Source organism: Cherax quadricarinatus, chromosome 42 (genome assembly GCF_038502225.1).
Source record: "Cherax quadricarinatus isolate ZL_2023a chromosome 42, ASM3850222v1, whole genome shotgun sequence".
Taxonomy (NCBI): domain Eukaryota; kingdom Metazoa; phylum Arthropoda; class Malacostraca; order Decapoda; family Parastacidae; genus Cherax; species Cherax quadricarinatus.
Genome location: NC_091333.1, coordinates 22,049,943 through 22,070,230, shown reverse-complemented (window position 1 = coordinate 22,070,230; position 20,288 = coordinate 22,049,943). Strand labels below are relative to the sequence as shown.

Here is a 20,288-nt window from a genome sequence, read left to right as displayed (position 1 = left end):
CTAACACCCAGGTGAACAGGGAAAAATGCCTGGAACTAGTGCTCATATTGGTGAATTTAAAGCCAGCAAAGGTTGGTTTGAGAGATTTAAGAATCGTAGTGGCATACACAGTGTGATAAGGCCTGCTCTGGAAGAAAATGCCAAACAGGACCTACAGTACTCAGGAGGAAAAGGCACTCCCAGGACACACTGTCTCATCAGTCATTGCTGCATCTTCAATAAAGGTAAGTGTCATTTATTCTTCATTTAGTAGAGTAGTACATGCACAATATATATTGTGCATGTACTACTCTACTATTGTGCATGTATCCTTCTCTCTGTGTGTAGGAAAATGTATATTTCATGTGGTAAAAAAATTTTTTTCATACTTTTGGGTGTCTTGCACGGATTAATTTGATTTCCATTATTTCTTATGGGGAAAATTCATTCGCATACCGATCATTTCGCATAACAATGAGCCCTCTTGCACGGATTAAAGTCGCTATGCGGGGGTCCACTGTACGGTGGACCCCCGCATAACGATCACCTCCGAATGCGACCAATTATGTAAGTGTATTTATGTAAGTGCGTTTGTACGTGTATGTTTGGGGGTTTGAAATGGAATAATCTACTTCACAATATTCCTAATGGGGACAAATTCGATCAGTACTGGCACCTGAACATACTTCTGGAGTGAAAAAATATCGTTAACCGGGGGTCCACTGTACTAGTGTCAGAACAAAGATTGGTTATGAAATGACGAGAACTACTATAAATTGTAATTATCAGAACATGAAAACTATATAAAATAATATGAAAAATAGAAAAAAAGGTATATCGGCAACACTTTTGCAAGCGGCAGTGCTCCATGTTACCATCAGGTGATCATCAAGTGCCAACTTTGCAGCCTCATATCTCGGTAAGTACTGACTGTAAATTTTTTTTTTTTTGTATCCTATAACACTTAGAAAAATGTCCTCTTTCTTCAATAAAAAAAAAAGGATTTTTTTATTTTTCAAAATATTCTGGGCACTGGGGTAGTGAATGTATGTATACGTTTGGACCGTTTACGGGTTAACTATCAAATCTATTTGTTCCCTAGGCTTTCTCAACCTATTTATCTCACTCTTATAATATCTGACTCTTACAGTATGAAATAATTGTTTTATATACATTTGAACAGTTATAATAAGTCCCAAAACCAAATATCTTAGTACACTAAGTTTATGGCTTGTCGACTGTATATTGGTCATTAGAGGAGCATTTTCATCAGTACCTGTATTATTACATGAAGAATATTTTAATCCCTTCGTAAGGATTGAAATTAAATTCTGTATATTATGCACTTAAGAACAGAGGAGGATCTACATTTTTGGGGCCCTGAAGCTTGAACTGTGATGGGGGGCCCCTTCGCAACCAATTCTCATACAGTAGACCCAAAATTTTTAAGCAGTGTGGACTAAAGTCGCTTCTCGGGCCCAGTCTGGGATTAGAGGCCCAGAAGCTTTAGCTTCATTAGTTTCATAGTAGATTTGCCCCTGCTTAAGACAAATAGTTCTTGGTATGTGGTAGGTTGGTGGTATAAGATGGAGTCTAGGACTGCGGTGTACAGTACCTATCAACGTCATTTTTTAGGATTAAGGCTATTAAAATTTCATCTTTTGGCCAGTGAGATGTAGGAGTGTGGTATACTTTTTTTTCAGTCAAAAATGAAATTGCAACTTCCACTATATTTTAGAGATATCACTTGGTTCAGTATTAGTAACAACGTACAAGTTGTTGCCAGCTATGGGTCAGTGTTATCATTTAGGTGGTAAGTTGACTAAGTTCTTTAATGTCTCAGTGTTGTGTTAACCCTTTGACTGTCGCGGCCGTATATATACGTCTTACGAGGTACCGTGTTTGACGTATATATACTCATAAATTCTAGCGGCTTCAAATCAAGCAGGAGAAAGCTGGTAGGCCCACATGTGAGAGAATGGGTCTGTGTGATCAGTGTGCACCATATAAAAAAATCCTGGAGCACGCAGTGCATAATGAGAAAAAAAAAACTCCGACCGATTTTTTTAATTAAAATGCCGACTTTGTGGTCTATTTTCGTATAGTATTTATGGTTGTATTTTCATTTTCTTGGTCTCATTTGATAGAATGGAAAACATATTATAGAAATAGAGGTGATTTTGATTGATTTTACTATAAAAAGAACCTAGAAATGGAGCTCAAAGTAGGGGAAATGTTTGATTTTTGCCAATGTTCAAAAGTAAACAAATGATGCCATTGTCCAATAAATGTCCAACTAGCCATTCTAATATGCAGTCATGAATGGGTTGATGTTATTTATACAATTATTACAGTATTGCAGTAGTCTGCATAATAGTAAGTCTTCTATTTTTTGTTTGAATAAAAATTCAAAATAGAAAGCAAAAGTAATATCAGAGGGGCCTGGAGACATGACTGATGAGCAAAGAAAATGTTATTTTAGAGCCAGGAATGTCTGCATTGTTCATTCTGGACCTTATTTTGAAATTGTCATATTTTTTAGTTTTTGTGAAATTGCCCAAATTGTAAATTTCTGACCACATTATTAGGTAGTTGAAATCGGTAAATGGGCAGTTTCTTGTACTCAATCGATAGAAAAAATGGAGTTCTAAAGAAATAGCTATGAGTTTGGGCGACTGGAACAATGGAATTAGCCGAAAATAAGGCTCAAAGTGGGCGAAATCGCCGATTTGTAAACAGCACCGAGGTCGCTAACTTCGCGAGAGCATAATTCGGTCAGTTTTCCATCAAATTTCGTTTTTTTTGTGTCATTACAATCGGGAAAAGATTATCATTTCATAAGAAAAAAATAATTTTTTTTTTTTTTAAATTTTGCGACACCAGGAGACACCTCAGGATTGGGGGTTGCTACAGTCAAAGGGTTAAGCAGTTCCAAGTTGAAGTTGATGAATGATTGCTTATAGTTTATTTTTTTAAGCTTACAGGTAGCATGAAACAGTTGATGGCCACCCATGTTGTAGAATAGTTGTTTTGCAGGTTTCTACTGGTTGAGGACCTCGAGAACATTGGACCTGTATATAACAGAAGGCTACTCATCTTTCTCTGGTGTTGAAAGCTGAGTTTTTTCAATCATAATAATCCATATATTTCTTAGACTTCCATTACTGCATTTTGGACCCTCGGTTATAGGCCGTAATCCATTTCAGAAGGTCGGCCTAAATTCATAAAGGCCGAAAACCGAAATAATATTTCCTATAAGAATTAATGTAAATACAATTAATCTGTTCCAGACACCCAAAAATATTAACAAAAATACATTTTTTTAAATATTAACTGTAGTTTTACATACACAAAACAGTGAGTAAGAAATATAAAGCACTAATTTTACTAATAAATGAACATTACATACCTTTATTGAAGACACTTGTTGGCATATGGAAGAAGGCGAGGAGGGGAGAGGGAGGAGAGTTTCTTGTTTGGAAGGGGAATCCCCCTCCCTAAGGACTTCAGGTATCAGATCCCTCTCTGGGGTTACTTCCCTTCTTCGTCTTTTACTGCATTAAGGACCAGCTTGAGAGTCACTGGACCCCTCTTGCACAAAAAAATCTGTCCAGAGAACTCTGTTTCTGGTGTGTCTTTAAGATTTGCCTGAAGCAGGACAAGGTTTTATCATGGAAAATGTTGCAAATACAGCTTGTTTGAGCTTGGTCAGGGTGATATTTCTCCACAAAACTTTGCAACTCACTCCACTTTGCACACACATCCTTAATCACTGAAGAAGGCACATTCTCCCCTCTCTCTTCCTCCTCCTTTGAAGCAAGTTCCTCAGCTGTGGTCTGTTGCTGTTGCAGATGAAGGTCTTGCAGCTCTTCATTGGTTAGCTCTTCCCTGTGGTCCTCCACCAACTCTTCCACATCCTGGCCACTCACATCCAACCCCATGGACATCCTCAAAACCACGATGGATTTCACAACAGGCAGAGGATCGACAGGGTCAGAGTCAGGGTCAGCCTCAAACCCTTCAAAATCCTTCTCTTGGACACATTCTGGCCACAATTTTCTCCAAGCAGAGGTCAAAGTTTTGGAAGTCAGTCCCTGCCAAGCCTTTCCTATAAGGCTTACGCAATGAAAGATACTGAAGTGATTCCTCCAGAATCAAGTCAGGGTCAAGTCAGTGTCCGAGGTCTCTTCAGAACACCTTTGAAACATTGCTTTCATGTAGAGTTTTTTGAAGCTAGAGATGACCTGCTGGTCCATGGGCTGGATGAGAAGAGTGGTGTTAGGAGGCAAGAACTTCACTGTGATGAAATTAAACTCCTCCAACAATTGGCATACCAAGTTTGGAGGATGAGCAGTGTTACGCTGACATGCAATTTCTCTATATATGTCTTAAATTTTGTTCATCCATCTAATATTACTTTGCGATTATCGTCGTTATTAGCTAAAACGATGAAAATCAGCTTTATAATATTACATATCATTTTCATCTTTCTCATTTTTCATTTTATGTATATATATATATGTATTTTGCACTGATGCATCATTTACCAATGATAACAACCATTTATGACCTCACCTCTGGTTACTACTCGCCTGACGCGAGCTTACATCAGAGGCGAGAGGAGTAGAGCAGGCAGTACAGCACCTCTCTCGGTATAGAGAAGGTCTCCACGGCTTATTCCTTTTAACTTAAACAGTGAAGCATTTGTTCTAGAGCTTTATTCGCTAAAGTCACCAGAAATTGTGGAATTTACATTATATAAAAGTTCTCGTGTGTAGAGACTTGAAGTTTTCTAAGTCAACAGCCTAATCTCCTTAGAAAATGGAGGATGATGTAACTTTTGTTCAACTGTATATTAAAGGTCCATTCAGCTAAGAATGAAGGTCTTCTTAATTTATAAGTGGTGTATAAAGTCTGTTTATATATAATTAACCAAAAGGTACAACTAAATACATTAAGTCTATAACGATATCTACTTTATATTAAAGATGCATTTTACAAAGTTTTTTCGATCTCCTTATAACCTTATTACGATATAACTGGAGAATAATTCTCCATAAAAACTCCCCTAGACTAACATCACCTATGGTTTATAAAATTTATTGTAATAAGCAGGAGCATTGTCCATTACCAAGAGGCACTTGAGTGGCAATTTATTTTCCTGGAGGTACTTTTTCACACTGGGGCTAAACACTTAATGGACCCAGTAAATGAAAATTTGCCTCATGACCCATGCCTTATTATTAGTTTTGCACATCACACACAATTTACTCTTGATGACACTGTTTTTCTTGAACACACTAGGATTTTCAGAGTGATACACCAGTAAAGGCTTCACTTTGATATCTCCACTAGCATTACCACAGAACAAAAGAGTAAGCCTATCCTTCATAAGCTTGTGTCCTGGCAGTGCCTTTTCCTCCTTCGTGATGTAGGTTCTCTTTGGCATTTTCTTCCAAAAGAGGCCTATTTCGTCACAATTGAATACTTGTTGGGGGACGAATCCTTTAGCTTCTACGTACTCCTTGAATTCATGCATGAATTATTCAGCCGCACGTTTGTCCGAACTTGCAGCCTCGCCATGCGTTACCACACTGTGTATGCCACTATGCTTCATAAATCTCTCAAACCAGCCTTTGCTGACTTTATATTCACTAACAGCAGCACTCATCCCAGGTATTTTATTCACAAGATCCGCATGCAACTGCCTTGCCTCTTCACAAATGATCGACTCCACAACACTATCTTCCACTAATTGTTTATCATTGATTCACACCAACAATAACTTCTCCACATCTTCGATTATTGGTGATCTTTGTTTCTTTATCATATCTACCCCTTTCGCAACATTAGCTTCCTTGATTTCTTTTTTCTTCGCCAGGATGGAAGTGAGTTTTGATTTGGATTTCCCATACATCCTAGCAAGCTCCAAGACACGTACACCACTCTTGTATTTGTCTATAATTTCTTTCTTGAATTCTATCGTGTTTCTCATTTTCTTTACCAAAGGGCTGGCACTAGGAACTTTCTTTGGGCCCATGGTGGCTTATTTTGCAGTTGCACTCAATAAATAATCACAAAAACAATGGAATATAACGGAATGTTTGGATAAATGCATGGAGCCTTGCTCACTCACCCAGATATGACTCGTGAATGTGCAGAGAGGTGAGTGGATGCATCCAATATGGCTGATTTCCAAGTTGCCGGCTGAAATCCAGGATAGAATTTTGGCCAAAAAACTGGCCTAAATCTGAAGTGGCTGATAACCGGAATGGCCTATAACCGAGGGTTCACTGTATTCATCTCCTTAATAGCTCTTTACCCCTTTTTCTTTTTTTTGTAATAAGAGTTTTCTTACAGAGTATAGTACGGGCAGAGGCACTTAACTGTCAGCACAGCTTGGTGTCACTACAACATGGGGCGTGGGCACTACGTGCAGCACTCTGGGCTAACTGGGGAGTGTCCACCATGACTGCTCTAGCATCACAGTTACTGCTTCACCTAAACACTCACCATCCTACAAATCCAACAACGTTCTACTCTGCACAACCCACCTGTGCTGCTGTGTGCAATATTGCCATTGGACTTGCAAACTTGGTAAATATAAAAGTTATAAGAGTATGTGTAATTACTATTCCATGGGGAAGTGGAGAAGACTCCTTCCTTCATAAGCCATGCATGTTGTAATTGGTGACTAAGATGCTGGGAGCAAGGGGCTAGTAATCCGTCTGTATGAATTACCAAATGCAGAAAGACAAAAAACTGTCGTTTCTTCTTTGGGTCACCTTGCCTCAGTGGGAGACAACTGATGTGTTAAGAAATGTAATTACTAATGTAGTTACTGTATCTTAATTTTTTTTTATTAACACATCGGCCGTTTCCCACCGAGGTAGAGTGACCTGAAAAAGAAGAAACGCTTTCATTATCACTCACTCCATTACTGTCTTACCAGAAGCATGCTGACACTACAGCGTCAGCATGCAGTTAGAAAACTTAATTCAATATTACTTGAAATCCCAGAATATTTTAAGATTTAATATCACATAGGTAGTAGGTTGGTAGACAGCAACCACCTAGGGAAGTACACTACCGTCCTGCCAGATGAATGTGAAACAGAGACCTGTAACTGTTTTGCATGATGGTAGGATTGCTGGTGTCTTTTTCTGTCTCATAAACACGCTAGATAACAGGGATATCTTGCTACTCCTACTTACACCTTGGTCACACTTCACAGACACGCACATGCATATATATATATATGCGAAAACAGTGATAATGTGTGAGTGTGGTGAAAGTGTTGAATGATGATGAAAGTATTTTCTTTTTGGGGATTTTCTTCCTTTTTTGGGTCACCCTGCCTCGGTGGGAGACGGCCGACTTGTTGAAAAAAAAAAATACATCTAGGTTTTTCTCCTTTTTCTAAATAGCTCTTGTTCCTCTTTATTTCTTCTATTGTCCACAGGGAAGTGGAAAAGAATCTTTCCTCTGTAAGCCATGCGTGTCGTATGAGGCGACTAAAATGCCGGGAGCGATGGGCTAGTAACCCCTTCTCCTGTAGACATTTACTAAAAAAGAGAAGAAAAAAAACTTTATAAAACTGGGATGCTTGAATGTGCGTGGATGTAGTGCGGATGACAAGAAACAGATGATTGCTGATGTTATGAATGAAAAGAAGTTGGATGTCCTGGCCCTAAGCAAAACAAAGCTGAAGGGGGTAGGGGAGTTTTGGTGGGGGGAAATTAATGGGATTAAATCTGGAGTATCTGAGAGAGTTAGAGCTAAGGAAGGGGTAGCAGTAATGTTGAAGGATCAGTTATGGAAGGAGAAAAGAAAATATGAATGTGTAAATTCAAGGATTATGAGGATTAAAGTAAAGGTTGGATGCGAAAAGTGGGTCATAATAAGCGTGTATGCACCTGGAGAAGAGAGGAATGTAGAGGAGAGAGAGAGATTTTGGGAGATGTTAAGTGAATGTATAGGAACCTTTGAACCAAGTGAGAGAGTAATTGTGGTAGGGGACCTGAATGCTAAAGTAGGAGAAACTTTTAGAGAGGGTGTGGTAGGTAAGTTTGGGGTGCCAGGTGTAAATGATAATGGGAGCCCTTTGATTGAACTTTGTATAGAAAGGGGTTTAGTTATAGGTAATACATATTTTAAGAAAAAGAGGATAAATAAGTATACAAGATATGATGTAGGGCAAAATGGCAGTAGTTTGTTGGATTATGTATTGGTAGATAAAAGACTGTTTAGTAGACTTCAGGATGTACATGTTTATTGAGTTGAGAGGTCACAGATATATCAGATCACTTTTTAGTTGTAGCTACACTGAGAGTAAAAGGTAGATGGGATACAAGGAGAATAGAAGCATCAGGGAAGAGAGAGGTGAAGGTTTATAAACTAAAAGAGGAGGCAGTTAGGGTAAGATATAAACAACTATTAGAGGATAGATGGGCTAATGAGAGCATAGGCAATGGGGTTGAAGAGGTATGGGGTAGGTTTAAAAATGTAATGTTAGAGTGTTCAGCAGAAGTTTGTGGTTACAGGGAAGTGGGTGCAGGAGGGAAGAGGAGCGATTGGTGGAATGATGATGTAAAGAGAGTAGTAAGGGAGCAAAAGTTAGCATATGAGAAGTTTTTACAAAGTAGAAGTGATGCAAGGAGGGAAGAGTATATGGAGAAAAAGAGAGAGGTTAAGAGAGTGGTGAAGCAATGTAAAAAGAGAGCAAATGAGAGAGTGGGTGAGATGTTATCAACAAATTTTGTTGAAAATAAGAAAAAGTTTTGGAGTGAGATTAACAAGTTAAGGAAGCCTAGAGAACAAATGGATTTGTCAGTTAAAAATAGGAGAGGAGAGTTATTAAATGGAGAGTTAGAGATATTGGGAAGATGGAAGGAATATTTTGAGAAATTGTTGAATGTTGATGAAGATAGGGAAGCTGTGATTTCGTGTATAGGGCAAGGAGGAATAACATCTTGTAGGAGTGAGGAAGAGCCAGTTGTGAGTGTGGGGGAAGTTCGTGAGGCAGTAGGTAAAATGAAAGGGGGTAAGGCAGCCGGGATTGATGGGATAAAGATAGAAACGTTAAAAGCAGGTGGGGATATAGTTTTTGGAGTGGTTGGTGCAATTATTTAATAAATGTATGGAAGAGGGTAAGGTACCTAGGGATTGGCAGAGAGCATGTATAGTTCCTTTGTATAAAGGCAAAGGAGACGAAAGAGAGTGCAAAAATTATAGGGGGATAAGTCTGTCGAGTATACCTGGTAAAGTGTATGGTAGAGTTATTATTGAAAGAATTAAGAGTAAGACGGAGAATAGGATAGCAGATGAACAAGGAGGCTTTAGGAAAGGTAGGGGGTGTGTGGACCAGGTGTTTACAGTGAAACATATAAGTGAACAGTATTTAGATAAGGCAAAACAGGTTTTTGTGGCATTAATGGATTTGGAAAAGGCGTATGACAGGGTGGATAGGGGGGCAATGTGGCAGATGTTGCAGGTGTATGGTGTAGGAGGTAGGTTACTGAAAGCAGTGAAGAGTTTTTACGAGGATAATGAGGCTCAAGTTAGAGTATGTAGGAAAGAGGGAGATTATTTCTCAGTAAAAGTAGGCCTTAGTCGAGGATGTGTGATGTCACCGTGGTTGTTTAATATATTTATAGATGGGGTTGTAAGAGAAGTAAATGCGAGGGTCTTGGCAAGAGGCGTGGAGTTAAAAGATAAAGAATCACACATAAAGTGGGAGTTGTCACAGTTGCTCTTTGCTGATGACACTGTGCTTTTGGGAGATTCTGAAGAGAACTTGCAGAGGTTGGTGGATGAATTTTGTAGGGTATGCAAAAGAAGAAAATTAAAAGTGAATACAGGAAAGAGTAAGGTTATGAGGATAACAAAAAGATTAGGTGATGAAAGATTGGATATCAGATTGGAGGGAGAGAGTATGGAGGAGGTGAATGTATTCAGATATTTGGGAGTGGACGTGTCAGCGGATGGGTCTATGAAAGATGAGGTGAATCATAGAATTGATGAGGGGAAAAGGGTGAGCGGTGCACTTAGGAGTCTGTGGAGACTAAGAACTTTGTCCTTGGAGGCAAAGAGGGGAATGTATGAGAGTATAGTTTTACCAACGCTCTTATATGGGTGTGTAGCATGGGTGATGAATGTTGCAGCGAGGAGAAGGCTGGAGGCAGTGGAGATGTCATGTCTGAGGGCAATGTGTGGTGTGAATATAATGCAGAGAATTTGTAGTTTGGAAGTTAGGAGGAGGTGCGGGATTACCAAAACTGTTGTCCAGAGGGCTGAGGAAGGGTTGTTGAGGTGGTTCGGACATGTAGAGAGAATGGAGTTAAACAGAATGACTTCAAGAGTGTATTAGTCTGTAGTGGAAGGAAGGCAGGGTAGGGGTCGGCCTAGGAAAGGTTGGAGGGAGGGGGTAAAGGAGGTTTTGTGTGTGAGGGGCAGCAGACATGCGTGAGCGTGTTTGATAGGAGTGAATGGAGACAAATGGTTTTTAATACTTGACGTGCTGTTGGAGTGTGAGCAAAGTAACATTTATTTAGGGATTCAGGGAAACCGGCAGGCCGGACTTGAGTCCTGGAGAAGGGAAGTACAATGCCTGTACTCTGAAGGAGGGGTGTTAATGTTGCAGTTTAAAAACTGTAGTGTAAAGCACCCTTCTGGCAAGACAGTGATGGAGTGAATGATGGTGAAAGTTTTTCTTTTTCGGGCCACCCTGCCTTGGTGGGAATCGGCCAGTGTGTTAATAATAATAATAATAATAATAACATGCCCACGCACGCTTGCTGGAAGTCCAGGCCCCTCACCCACAAAAACCTCTTTTACCCCCTCCCTCCAGCCTTTTCAAGGACAACCCCTTCCCTGTCTTCCTTCCCCTACAGATTTATATGCTCTCTAAGCCATTTTACATTGTTCCATTCTCTCTTAATGACCAAACCACTTCAACAACCTCTCTTCAGCCCTCTAATACTTTTAGTAGCTCCACACCTAATTTCCACAATACAAATTCTCTGCATAACATTTACACCACACATTGTCATTATACACGACACCTCTGCTGCCTCCAGCCGCCTTCTCGCTGCAGCATTTACAACTCATACTTCACACCCATATAGGAGCATTGGTACCACTACACTTTTGTACATTCCCTTCTTTGCCTCCATGGATAACATATTTTTTTGTCTCCACAGATACCTCAGTGCACCACTCACCTTTTTTCCTTCATCAGTTCTATGGTTAACCTCATCCTTCATAAACCCGTCCACTGACAAGTCAACTCTCTATTATCTGAACACATTCACTTCTTCCATACTCTCTCCCTCCAGTGTGATATCCAATTTTTTTTATCTAAATTGTTTGATAATCTCATCACCTTACTCTTATCTATGCTCACTTTCAAATTTCTACCTTTACACACCCTCCCAAAGTCGTCCACTAACCTTTGCAACTTTTCTTTAGAATCTCTCGAAAGTACAGTATCATCAGCAAAAAGTAACTGTGTCAACTCGCATTTTGTATTTGATTCCCCATAATTTAATCCCACACCTCTCCCGAACACCCTAGTATTTACTTATTTTACAACTCCATCTATAAATATGTTAAACAACCATGGTGACGTTACATATCCCTGTCTAAGACCTACTTTTACCGGGAAGTAATCTCCCTCTCTCCTACACACCCTAACCTGAGCCTCACTATCCTCATAAAAACTCTTTACAGCATCTAGTAACTTACCACCTATTCCATACACTTGCAACATCTGCCACATTGGTCCCCTATCCACTCTATCATATGCCTTTTCTAAATCCATAAACGCAATGAAACTTCCCTATCTTTATCTAAATACTGTTCACATATATGCTTCAATGTTGGTTTAGAAAAACACATAAGCACAAACTAGGACATATTTATTAGATATTGTTTTGGTCCTGAGACCTTGATCACTTCAGAACTGATCAAGGTCTCAAGACCAAAACGTTTTTTAATAAATATGCCCTAGTGTTTGTTTACATGTTTTTCTGAACCATCTTGTTGGTATGTATTACTAAGGTTTATACCATGCTTAAGTGTAAATGCTTGATCTACACATCCCCTATCCATTCTAACACCACCTTGTTTATCTGCAGTCCTTCTTTCTGTTTTAACTTTAATTCAATAAACTTCTTCTTTCAACAAACTGGCCATATCTCACCGAAGCATGGTGGCCCAAAAAGAAAAACAAAAGTTTCTCTTTTTAACTTTTCTTTTTCGGGCCAGTCCAGTGCCGCGTGCCTCGTTGTGCTCCAGGTTTTCTCGTGTTTTCACGGTCGCTCTTACGTGCTAGAACTTTAATTTGTGCCATCAATCCTATACGATACATCCCTCTAGCGCCTGGAACCAATCTTGGGCGGAAAACATTATATACTGAGTCAAAAAAGGGGAATTAGTATGCACTACCTAGCAGAGTTTACTGCTAGAGGGGAATCATAGGCCTGTGTTCCGTGTGCAAAATAATAATAATAGAACTTTTCTTTGTCAGAGGAAAGAAAGTCTCCCTGATAACATTGTGTATACATAGTGTATAGTGTATACTACAGTGGCTCCCTAGCTGTATATAGATGATAAAGTGTCATTTGAAAACAGGTGAATTTGTAAATGAAGTGATAAGCCTATAGAGGCAGGTGCCAGAAGTCGCCAGAAACTTACCACAGTGGTCAGCTGTTTTAATAATCTTTCTGGCCTGCTAGTGTACTCGCATATAATCTAGTGATACCAGTGAATAGCAGAATACAGTGTTGTAGTAGCATCTAACCAGTATTATAATGGTACTTAGTGGAGTGGAGTGACTTTCATTAGTTTCTTTTTTCTTGAAATACCAGACGTATACTGTGAATTTCATATAACCTGTAGTTACCAGCGGTCGCAATATACACGAGAAGCAAATATTACTACAGAAAAAGCGTCCTTCCTCCAAATTTTCCACCAGTCAACTATAGTGATAATATAGCATTTATTGTGGTGGAGATGAAAAAAAAATAGAAAAGCTAGATACAGCGATTGATAAACAAGGGTTGAGACTCGACCGTTCGTCATTGTAGGAGCTGCCAGAAATCACCGGCTCTTCAACACGCAAGTTATACTTTTGTATCAATCAAATCACATATTACTCGGGTAGATAATATCAAGTAGATCCTTCATGTGTTAGCCCAAATCACCGACTAGTATGTTTTAAATAAGTGACCCACTGATCAGATCAGATCGACTGGTCCGAACCCTCGACTGGTCCGAACCCTTGATGGTCCGAACCCTTGACTGGTTTCAAACGGATTCGTTGGACAATAAAGCAGACTGTAAACGGATGGGGTTGTAGGTGCCCTTATCAAACACAAGCAATAAATATAAATCAGGAACATACACGGTAAGCTGTCCAATTAGTTAGAAATAGAAATACAAATAGCTAGAGCTTCATTTAAGGAGGTTATTAATAGAGTATTCAAGAGGTTGCTAGTAGAATTACAGTAAATCAACCACTCAAATCATTATGAAGCTCTGTGTAGTCTGCAGTCAATCAAACAAACAGGCTTCCACATGGATAAATTGTCATTTTTGTGGAAATTGGTGTCATGCCCCTTGTGCAGATATCCAAGAACTAGCTACAAGTAGTATTAAAACAGGGAAGTGTTTTTGGGTATGCCCAAATGAGGAAAATCTGTGGACTAAAATCACAAGGGTATTAAAAGAGGATAACATCAAAGCTTGTAATAAAGTTGGTAGAATTACCGACAATATGTAAAGTAAAAGGACACAAGTGCTGCTGCTTTCATAGACAACCTGGAAGCTTTCTACAACAGATGGCAACATAAAAAGTCTGGGCTGAATGGTACTGCCCTTGATACTGGCCATGTAGTCAGAAACTGTAAGGCTGGAGGTGATGTCCTGGTAGTCAGTAAATGTGGGGCTGATAGTGCTGTCCTGGGAGACAGTAATGGTGAAGCTGGAGGTGCTGTCCTGGGAGACAGTAATGGTGAAGCTGGAGATGCTGTCCTGGGAGACAGTAATGGTGAAGCTGGAGGTGCTGTCCTGGGAGACAGTAATGGTGAAGCTGGAGATTTTGTCCAGGTAGTCGGGAATTATACGCAGGAAGGAATACATATAAATGACCTCATAGGGGACAGGAGCCGTAGTGGGGAAACAAGTGTAGTCAAAGATAAGATAAAACCAATATTGCAAACTAGAAATACCACAGGAAATAGCAAACAAGAGGATTCCACTAGCTATAGTGAGGATATATTACCAAAAACAACTGGTAGGAGCTCCATTGTTGGTGCTAGAGAGGATAGGAATAAGACAGGGAAACATGCACCAACAGAGAATACAGTCACAGAAACCCAAGGCAAACGGAAACCAAGCCTGTGCACATACTATGCACTTGGTATCTGCAGACATGGGAAATCTGGAAAAACAGACGGGACGTGCAACTATGACCACCCTAGAAAATGCCATGCCCATATGACAACAGGAAAAGGCAAACTCCCTTCCTGTAAGCTTTTTCACCCTGAAATGTGTACCTCTTCAGTACAGGAAAGACTGTGCTATAACTTAAATTGCCAGGCATACCATCTAAAGGGTACAAAAAGATACAAAACATCCAGGCCATGGGAAAACCTGGGTAGCCACAGCCACTCAAGAGGGAGAGGTTTTTTAGTGCCAGGAAGGAGAAAAAACTGGCAGGAAATGGCAGAAATCGTACACCAAATCCAGTCATTCCTGGAGTGGAACCACAGTCGGTGGCCTCCACTCCAAACCAACAGATACAGATACTAATGCCGGAAAACCCCCCCCCCCCAGTACCAACAATACCACCAGTCCAATGACATTCTTCTTTGCAAATATACAGGGTCTAAAGCCAGCAACAAACAACAAAATGCCTTTCATCCGTGGACTGCTTGCAGAGGCAAAGGCAATGTTCGCGGCTTTCACTGAGACCCACATAAAGGATCACTTGGACAACGAAATATGGATCCCAGGTTACAACCTATACAGATGTGACAGAGTGAACAGGCAAAAGGGGGGGGTTGGCCTGTACATTGCAGAGTCACTTGTTTGCACGGAACTGCTAAATGCCTCAAATGATGTAGTGGAAGTTTTAGCTGTAAAGGTCGAGAACCAAAACCTAGTCATTGTGGTAGTCTACAAGCCTCCGGATGCAACATCCCAGCAATTCCAGGAACAGCTGTTAAAAATTGATCACTGTCTGGAAAATCTTCCAGCTCCTGCACCCAACATCTTGCTCCTGGGGGATTTTAACTTAAGGCACCTAAAATGGAGGAATATAGCAAATAATATTGTTGCAGTAATAACACCAGGAGGCAGCTCTGATGAAAACTCACACTCACACGAGCTTTTAAATCTCTGCACAAAATTCAATTTAAACCAGCAAATAATAGAGCCTACTAGACTGGAGAATACACTAGACCTCATCTTCACTAACAATGATGATCTGATAAGAAATGTCACCATATCAAAAGCAATATACTCAGATCACAACATAATTGAGGTTCAGACATGTATGCGTGGAGCCCCAGACCGACATAATGAGACTAGTCACGAGGGAGCATTCACCAAATTCAACTTCAATAACAAAAACATAAAGTGGGACCAAGTAAACCAAGTCCTAACCGATATAAGCTGGGAAGATATGCTAAGTAACACAGACCCCAACGTATGCCTAGAACAGATTAACTTGGTGGCACTCGATGTATGAACAAGGCTTATTCCTCTAAGAAAAAGGAGGAGTAGATGTAAAATAGAAAGAGACAGGCGCTCCCTTTACAGGCGACGGAAAAGAATAACAGAGCGGCTAAAAGAGGTCAATATATCTGAAATGCATAGGGAGACACTGGTCAGAGAAATAGCAAGCATCGAACTTAAGCTAAAGGAATCTTATAGGAGTCAGGAATCGCGGGAAGAACTAAAAGCCATAAATGAAATCGAAAGAAACCCAAAGTATTTCTTCTCCTATGCCAAATCTAAGTCGAGAACAACATCCAGTATTGGGCCCCTACTTAAACATGATGGGTCCTACACAGATGACAGCAAGGAAATGAGTGAGCTACTCAAGTCCCAATATGACTCAGTTTTTAGCAAGCCGCTAACCAGACTGAGAGTCGAAGATCAAAACGAATTTTTTATGAGAGAGCCACAAAATTTGGTTAACACAAGCCTATCCGATGTTATCCTGACGCCAAATGACTTCGAACAGGCGATAAATGACAAGCCCATGCACTCTGCCCCAGGGCCAGACTCATGGAACTCCGTGTTCATCAAGAACTGCAAGAAGCCCCTATCACGAACCTTTTCCATCCTGTGGAGAGGGAGCATGGACACGGGGGTCGTCCCACAGTTACTAAAAACAACAGACATAGCCCCACTCCACAAAGGGGGCAGTAAAGCAACAGCAAAGAACTACAGACCGATAGCACTAACATCCCATATCATAAAAATCTTTGAAAGGGTCCTAAGAAGCAAGATCACCACCCATCTAGAAACCCATCAGTTACACAACCCAGGGCAACATGGGTTTAGAACAGGTCACTCCTGTCTGTCTCAACTATTGGATCACTACGACAAGGTCCTAAATGCACTAGAAGATAAAAAGAATGCAGATGTAATATATACAGACTTTGCAAAAGCCTTCGACAAGTGTGACCATGGCGTAATAGCGCACAAAATGTGTGCTAAAGGGATAACAGGAAAAGTCGGTCGATGGATCTATAATTTCCTCACTAACAGAACACAGAGAGTAGTCGTCAACAGAGTAAAGTCCGAGGCAGCTACAGTGAAAAGCTCTGTTCCACAAGGCACAGTACTTGCTCCCATCTTGTTCCTCATCCTCATATCTGACATAGACAAGGATGTCAGCCACAGCACTGTGTCTTCCTTTGCAGATGACACCCGAATCTGCATGACAGTGTCTTCCATTGTAGACACTGCAAGGCTCCAGGCGGACATCAACCGAATCTTTCACTGGGCTGCAGAAAACAATATGAAGTTCAACGATGAGAAATTTCAATTACTCAGATATGGTAAACACGAGGAAATTAAATCTTCATCAGAGTACAAAACAAATTCTGGCCACAAAATAGAGCGAAACACCAACGTCAAAGACCTGGGAGTGATCATGGCGGAGGATCTCACCTTCAAGGACCATAACATTGTATCAATCGCATCTGCTAGAAAAATGACAGGATGGATAATGAGAACCTTCAAAACTAGGGAGGCCAAGCCCATGATGACACTCTTCAGGTCACTTGTTCTATCTAGGCTGGAATATTGCTGCACACTAACAGCACCTTTCAAGGCAGGTGAAATTGCTGACCTAGAAAATGTACAGAGAACCTTCCCGGCGAGCATAACGGAGATAAAACACCTCAATTACTGGGAGCGCTTGAGGTTCCTGAACCTGTATTCCCTGGAACGCAGGCGGGAGAGATACATGATTATATACACCTGGAAAATCCTAGAGGGACTAGTACCGAACTTGCACGCGAAAATCACTCACTACGAAAGCAAAAGACTTGGCAGACGATGCAACATCCCCCCATTGAAAAGCAGGGGTGTCACTAGCACGTTAAGAGACCATACAATAAGTGTCAGGGGCCCGAGACTGTTCAACTGCCTCCCAGCATATATAAGGGGGATTACCAAGAGACCCCTGGCAGTCTTCAAGCTGGCACTGGACAAGCACCTAAAGTCGGTTCCTGATCAGCCGGGCTGTGGCTCGTACGTTGGTTTGCGTGCAGCCAGCAGCAACAGCCTGGTTGATCAGGCTCTGATCCACCAGGAGGCCTGGTCACAGACCGGGCCGCGGGGGCGTTGACCCCCGGAACTCTCTCCAGGTAAACTCCAGGTAATGTAAACAGGAGAAGGGGTTACTAACCCTTTGCTCTCTGCATTTTAATCGCCTCTTACGACACTAATGGCTTATGGAGGAAGAATTCTGTTCCACTTCCCCATGGAGATAATAGGAAATAAACCAAAACAAGAACTAGTAAAAAAATAAAAGAAAACCCAGAGGGGTGTGTATATACAGTATATGCTTGTACATGCAAGTGTAGTGTGACCTAAGTGTAAATAGAAATAGCAAGACGTACCTGAAATCTTGCTTGTTTGAGACAGAAAAAAGACTCCAGCAATCCTTCTTCTTTTTTCAACGTACCAGCCGTATCCCACTGACGTGGGGTGGCCCAAAAGGAAAAACAAAAGTTTCTCCTTTCAAATTTAGTAATATATACAGGAGAAGGGGTTACTAGCCCCTTGCTCCTGGCATTTTAGTCGGCTCTTATGACACGCATGGCATGCGGAGGAAGAATTCTGTTCCACTTCCCCATGGAGATAAGAGGAAATAAACAAGAACAAGAACTAGAAAGAAAATAGCAGAAAACCCAGAGGGGTGTGTATATATATGCTTGTACATGTATGTGTAGTGTGACCTAAGTGTAAGAAGAAGTAGCAAGATGTACCTGAAGTCTTGTATGTGTATGAGACAAAAAAAAAGACACCAGCAATCCTGCCAGCATGTAAAACAATTACAGGCTTCCATTTTATACACACTTGGCACGACGGTAGTGCCTCTCAGGGTGGTTGCTATCTACCAACCTAATACCTACAACAGTTGTATTCTTCTTCTTTCAACGTACCAGCCATATCCCACTGAGGTGGGGGTGGCCCAAAAGAAAAAATTAAAGTTTCTCCCTTTAAATTTAGTAATATATACAGGAGAAGGGGTTACTAGCCCCTTGCTCCCGGCATTTTAGTCGCCTCTTACGACACGCATGGCTTACAGAGGAAGAATTCTGTTCCACTTCCCCATGGAGAAACAATTGTATTATAGAGATAAATTAACATGTCATAATTCAGCAATGCATTTTGAGCAGACTTTGGATTATACACAACTTAGAACTAACCTGACAGAGTAAACTTACATTTTTTAATGATAAATATAACATAACTAAGTTTTATTTTATTCTTATCACACTGGTTGTCTCCCATTGAGGCAGGGTGACCCAAAAAATTAAGAAACACTCACACTATCACTGTTTTGCCAGAGGTATGCTGATATTGGCAGCAGGGCTGCCAGACGCAGCAGTATAATGTGATCCTTTATTGACAATGTTTCGCCCACACAAGTAGAGGTAGTAATAGTAGTTATACATGTGGTGGAAAAGTCAGCTGGTACATGAGAAAGAAAGGTTATGAAAGCTATGGCTTGGGTAGCATAAAAAATAAGTTGGGCAAATGTATATGGATGTATGGATTTGAGAAGGCATGTTTCAGTGTCCTTTCTCTATTACATAAGAACATAAGAAAGAAGGAATACAGCAATTAATGCTGAAGAAGTGTGTGAGATCATTTTTATTTGTAGGCTTTGGGTTGTGCAGTGTTTTTCTCCTAAACCTTACAGTATAAACTACAATACTAACAGCATAAAAAGTAAAAAATAAAATACAAAAATAATAAAATAAATCATTACAATAGCTGTGATGTTGATATACAGGAATATTCTGGGTAGAAGTGCTGACACAAGCGAGAGAGAGCAGCCAACAAAATGTTCTGTTTTTATGCTAATATCAACAATAAGGCTTATTTACCTATCACAATTGATTTCTTATGACATAAGGCATAGACACACAAAAAATACACCAGAATAAATATTATATAGCATAATATGAAGGCCTGCTGCACAGATAGGAAAGGGACTTTGTGGACACCACCGACCATAAGGCTTAACCCTTTGAGGGTCGACAGGCCCTCTCCGAAACTCGTTCTCAGGGTCGGCCAAATTTAAAAAAAAAAAAAATTATTTTCTCTTATGAAAAGATAGAGAATCTTTTCCCGATCATAAAGACACCAAAAGTTTGAAATTTGATAGAATACTTACGGAATTATGCTCTCGCAAAGTTAGCGGTCTCGGCGATATTTACGCATCGGCGATTTTGCCCACTTTGAGCCCCATTTTCGGCCAATTTCACTGTACTAGTCGACAAAAAACATGAATATTTCGCTAGAACTCCATTTTTTCTATCGAATGGGTGCAAGAAACCACCCATTTATAAATTCAACTATCCAGTACAGTGGTCAGAATTTAGCAATTTTGCCAATTTCACACAAATTTCAAAAGATGCCAATTTCCGAATAGGGTCCAGAATAAACAAGAAAGACATTCCTGGCACTAAAATGACATTTCCTCTAGTCATTAGTCACGTCTCAAGGGCCCTCTTATATCCTTTTGCTTTCCACTTTGAATTTTTATTCTCACA

At 40.4% G+C, this 20,288-nt stretch overlaps 1 protein-coding gene across 6 annotated transcripts in view; it reads left to right on the top strand.

Moving 5' to 3' along the window:
- Nucleotides 1–20,288, top strand: part of ida (anaphase promoting complex subunit 5 ida) — a 348,644-nt gene that overhangs the window by 221,586 nt on the left and 106,770 nt on the right. For all 6 annotated transcript variants that reach the window (XM_070093406.1, XM_070093405.1, XM_070093407.1 and 3 more), the window contains one exon: nucleotides 6,340–6,576. In XM_070093406.1, coding sequence (XP_069949507.1) covers nucleotides 6,340–6,576 — 237 coding nt within the window. The remainder of the gene's footprint in view (nucleotides 1–6,339; nucleotides 6,577–20,288) is intronic.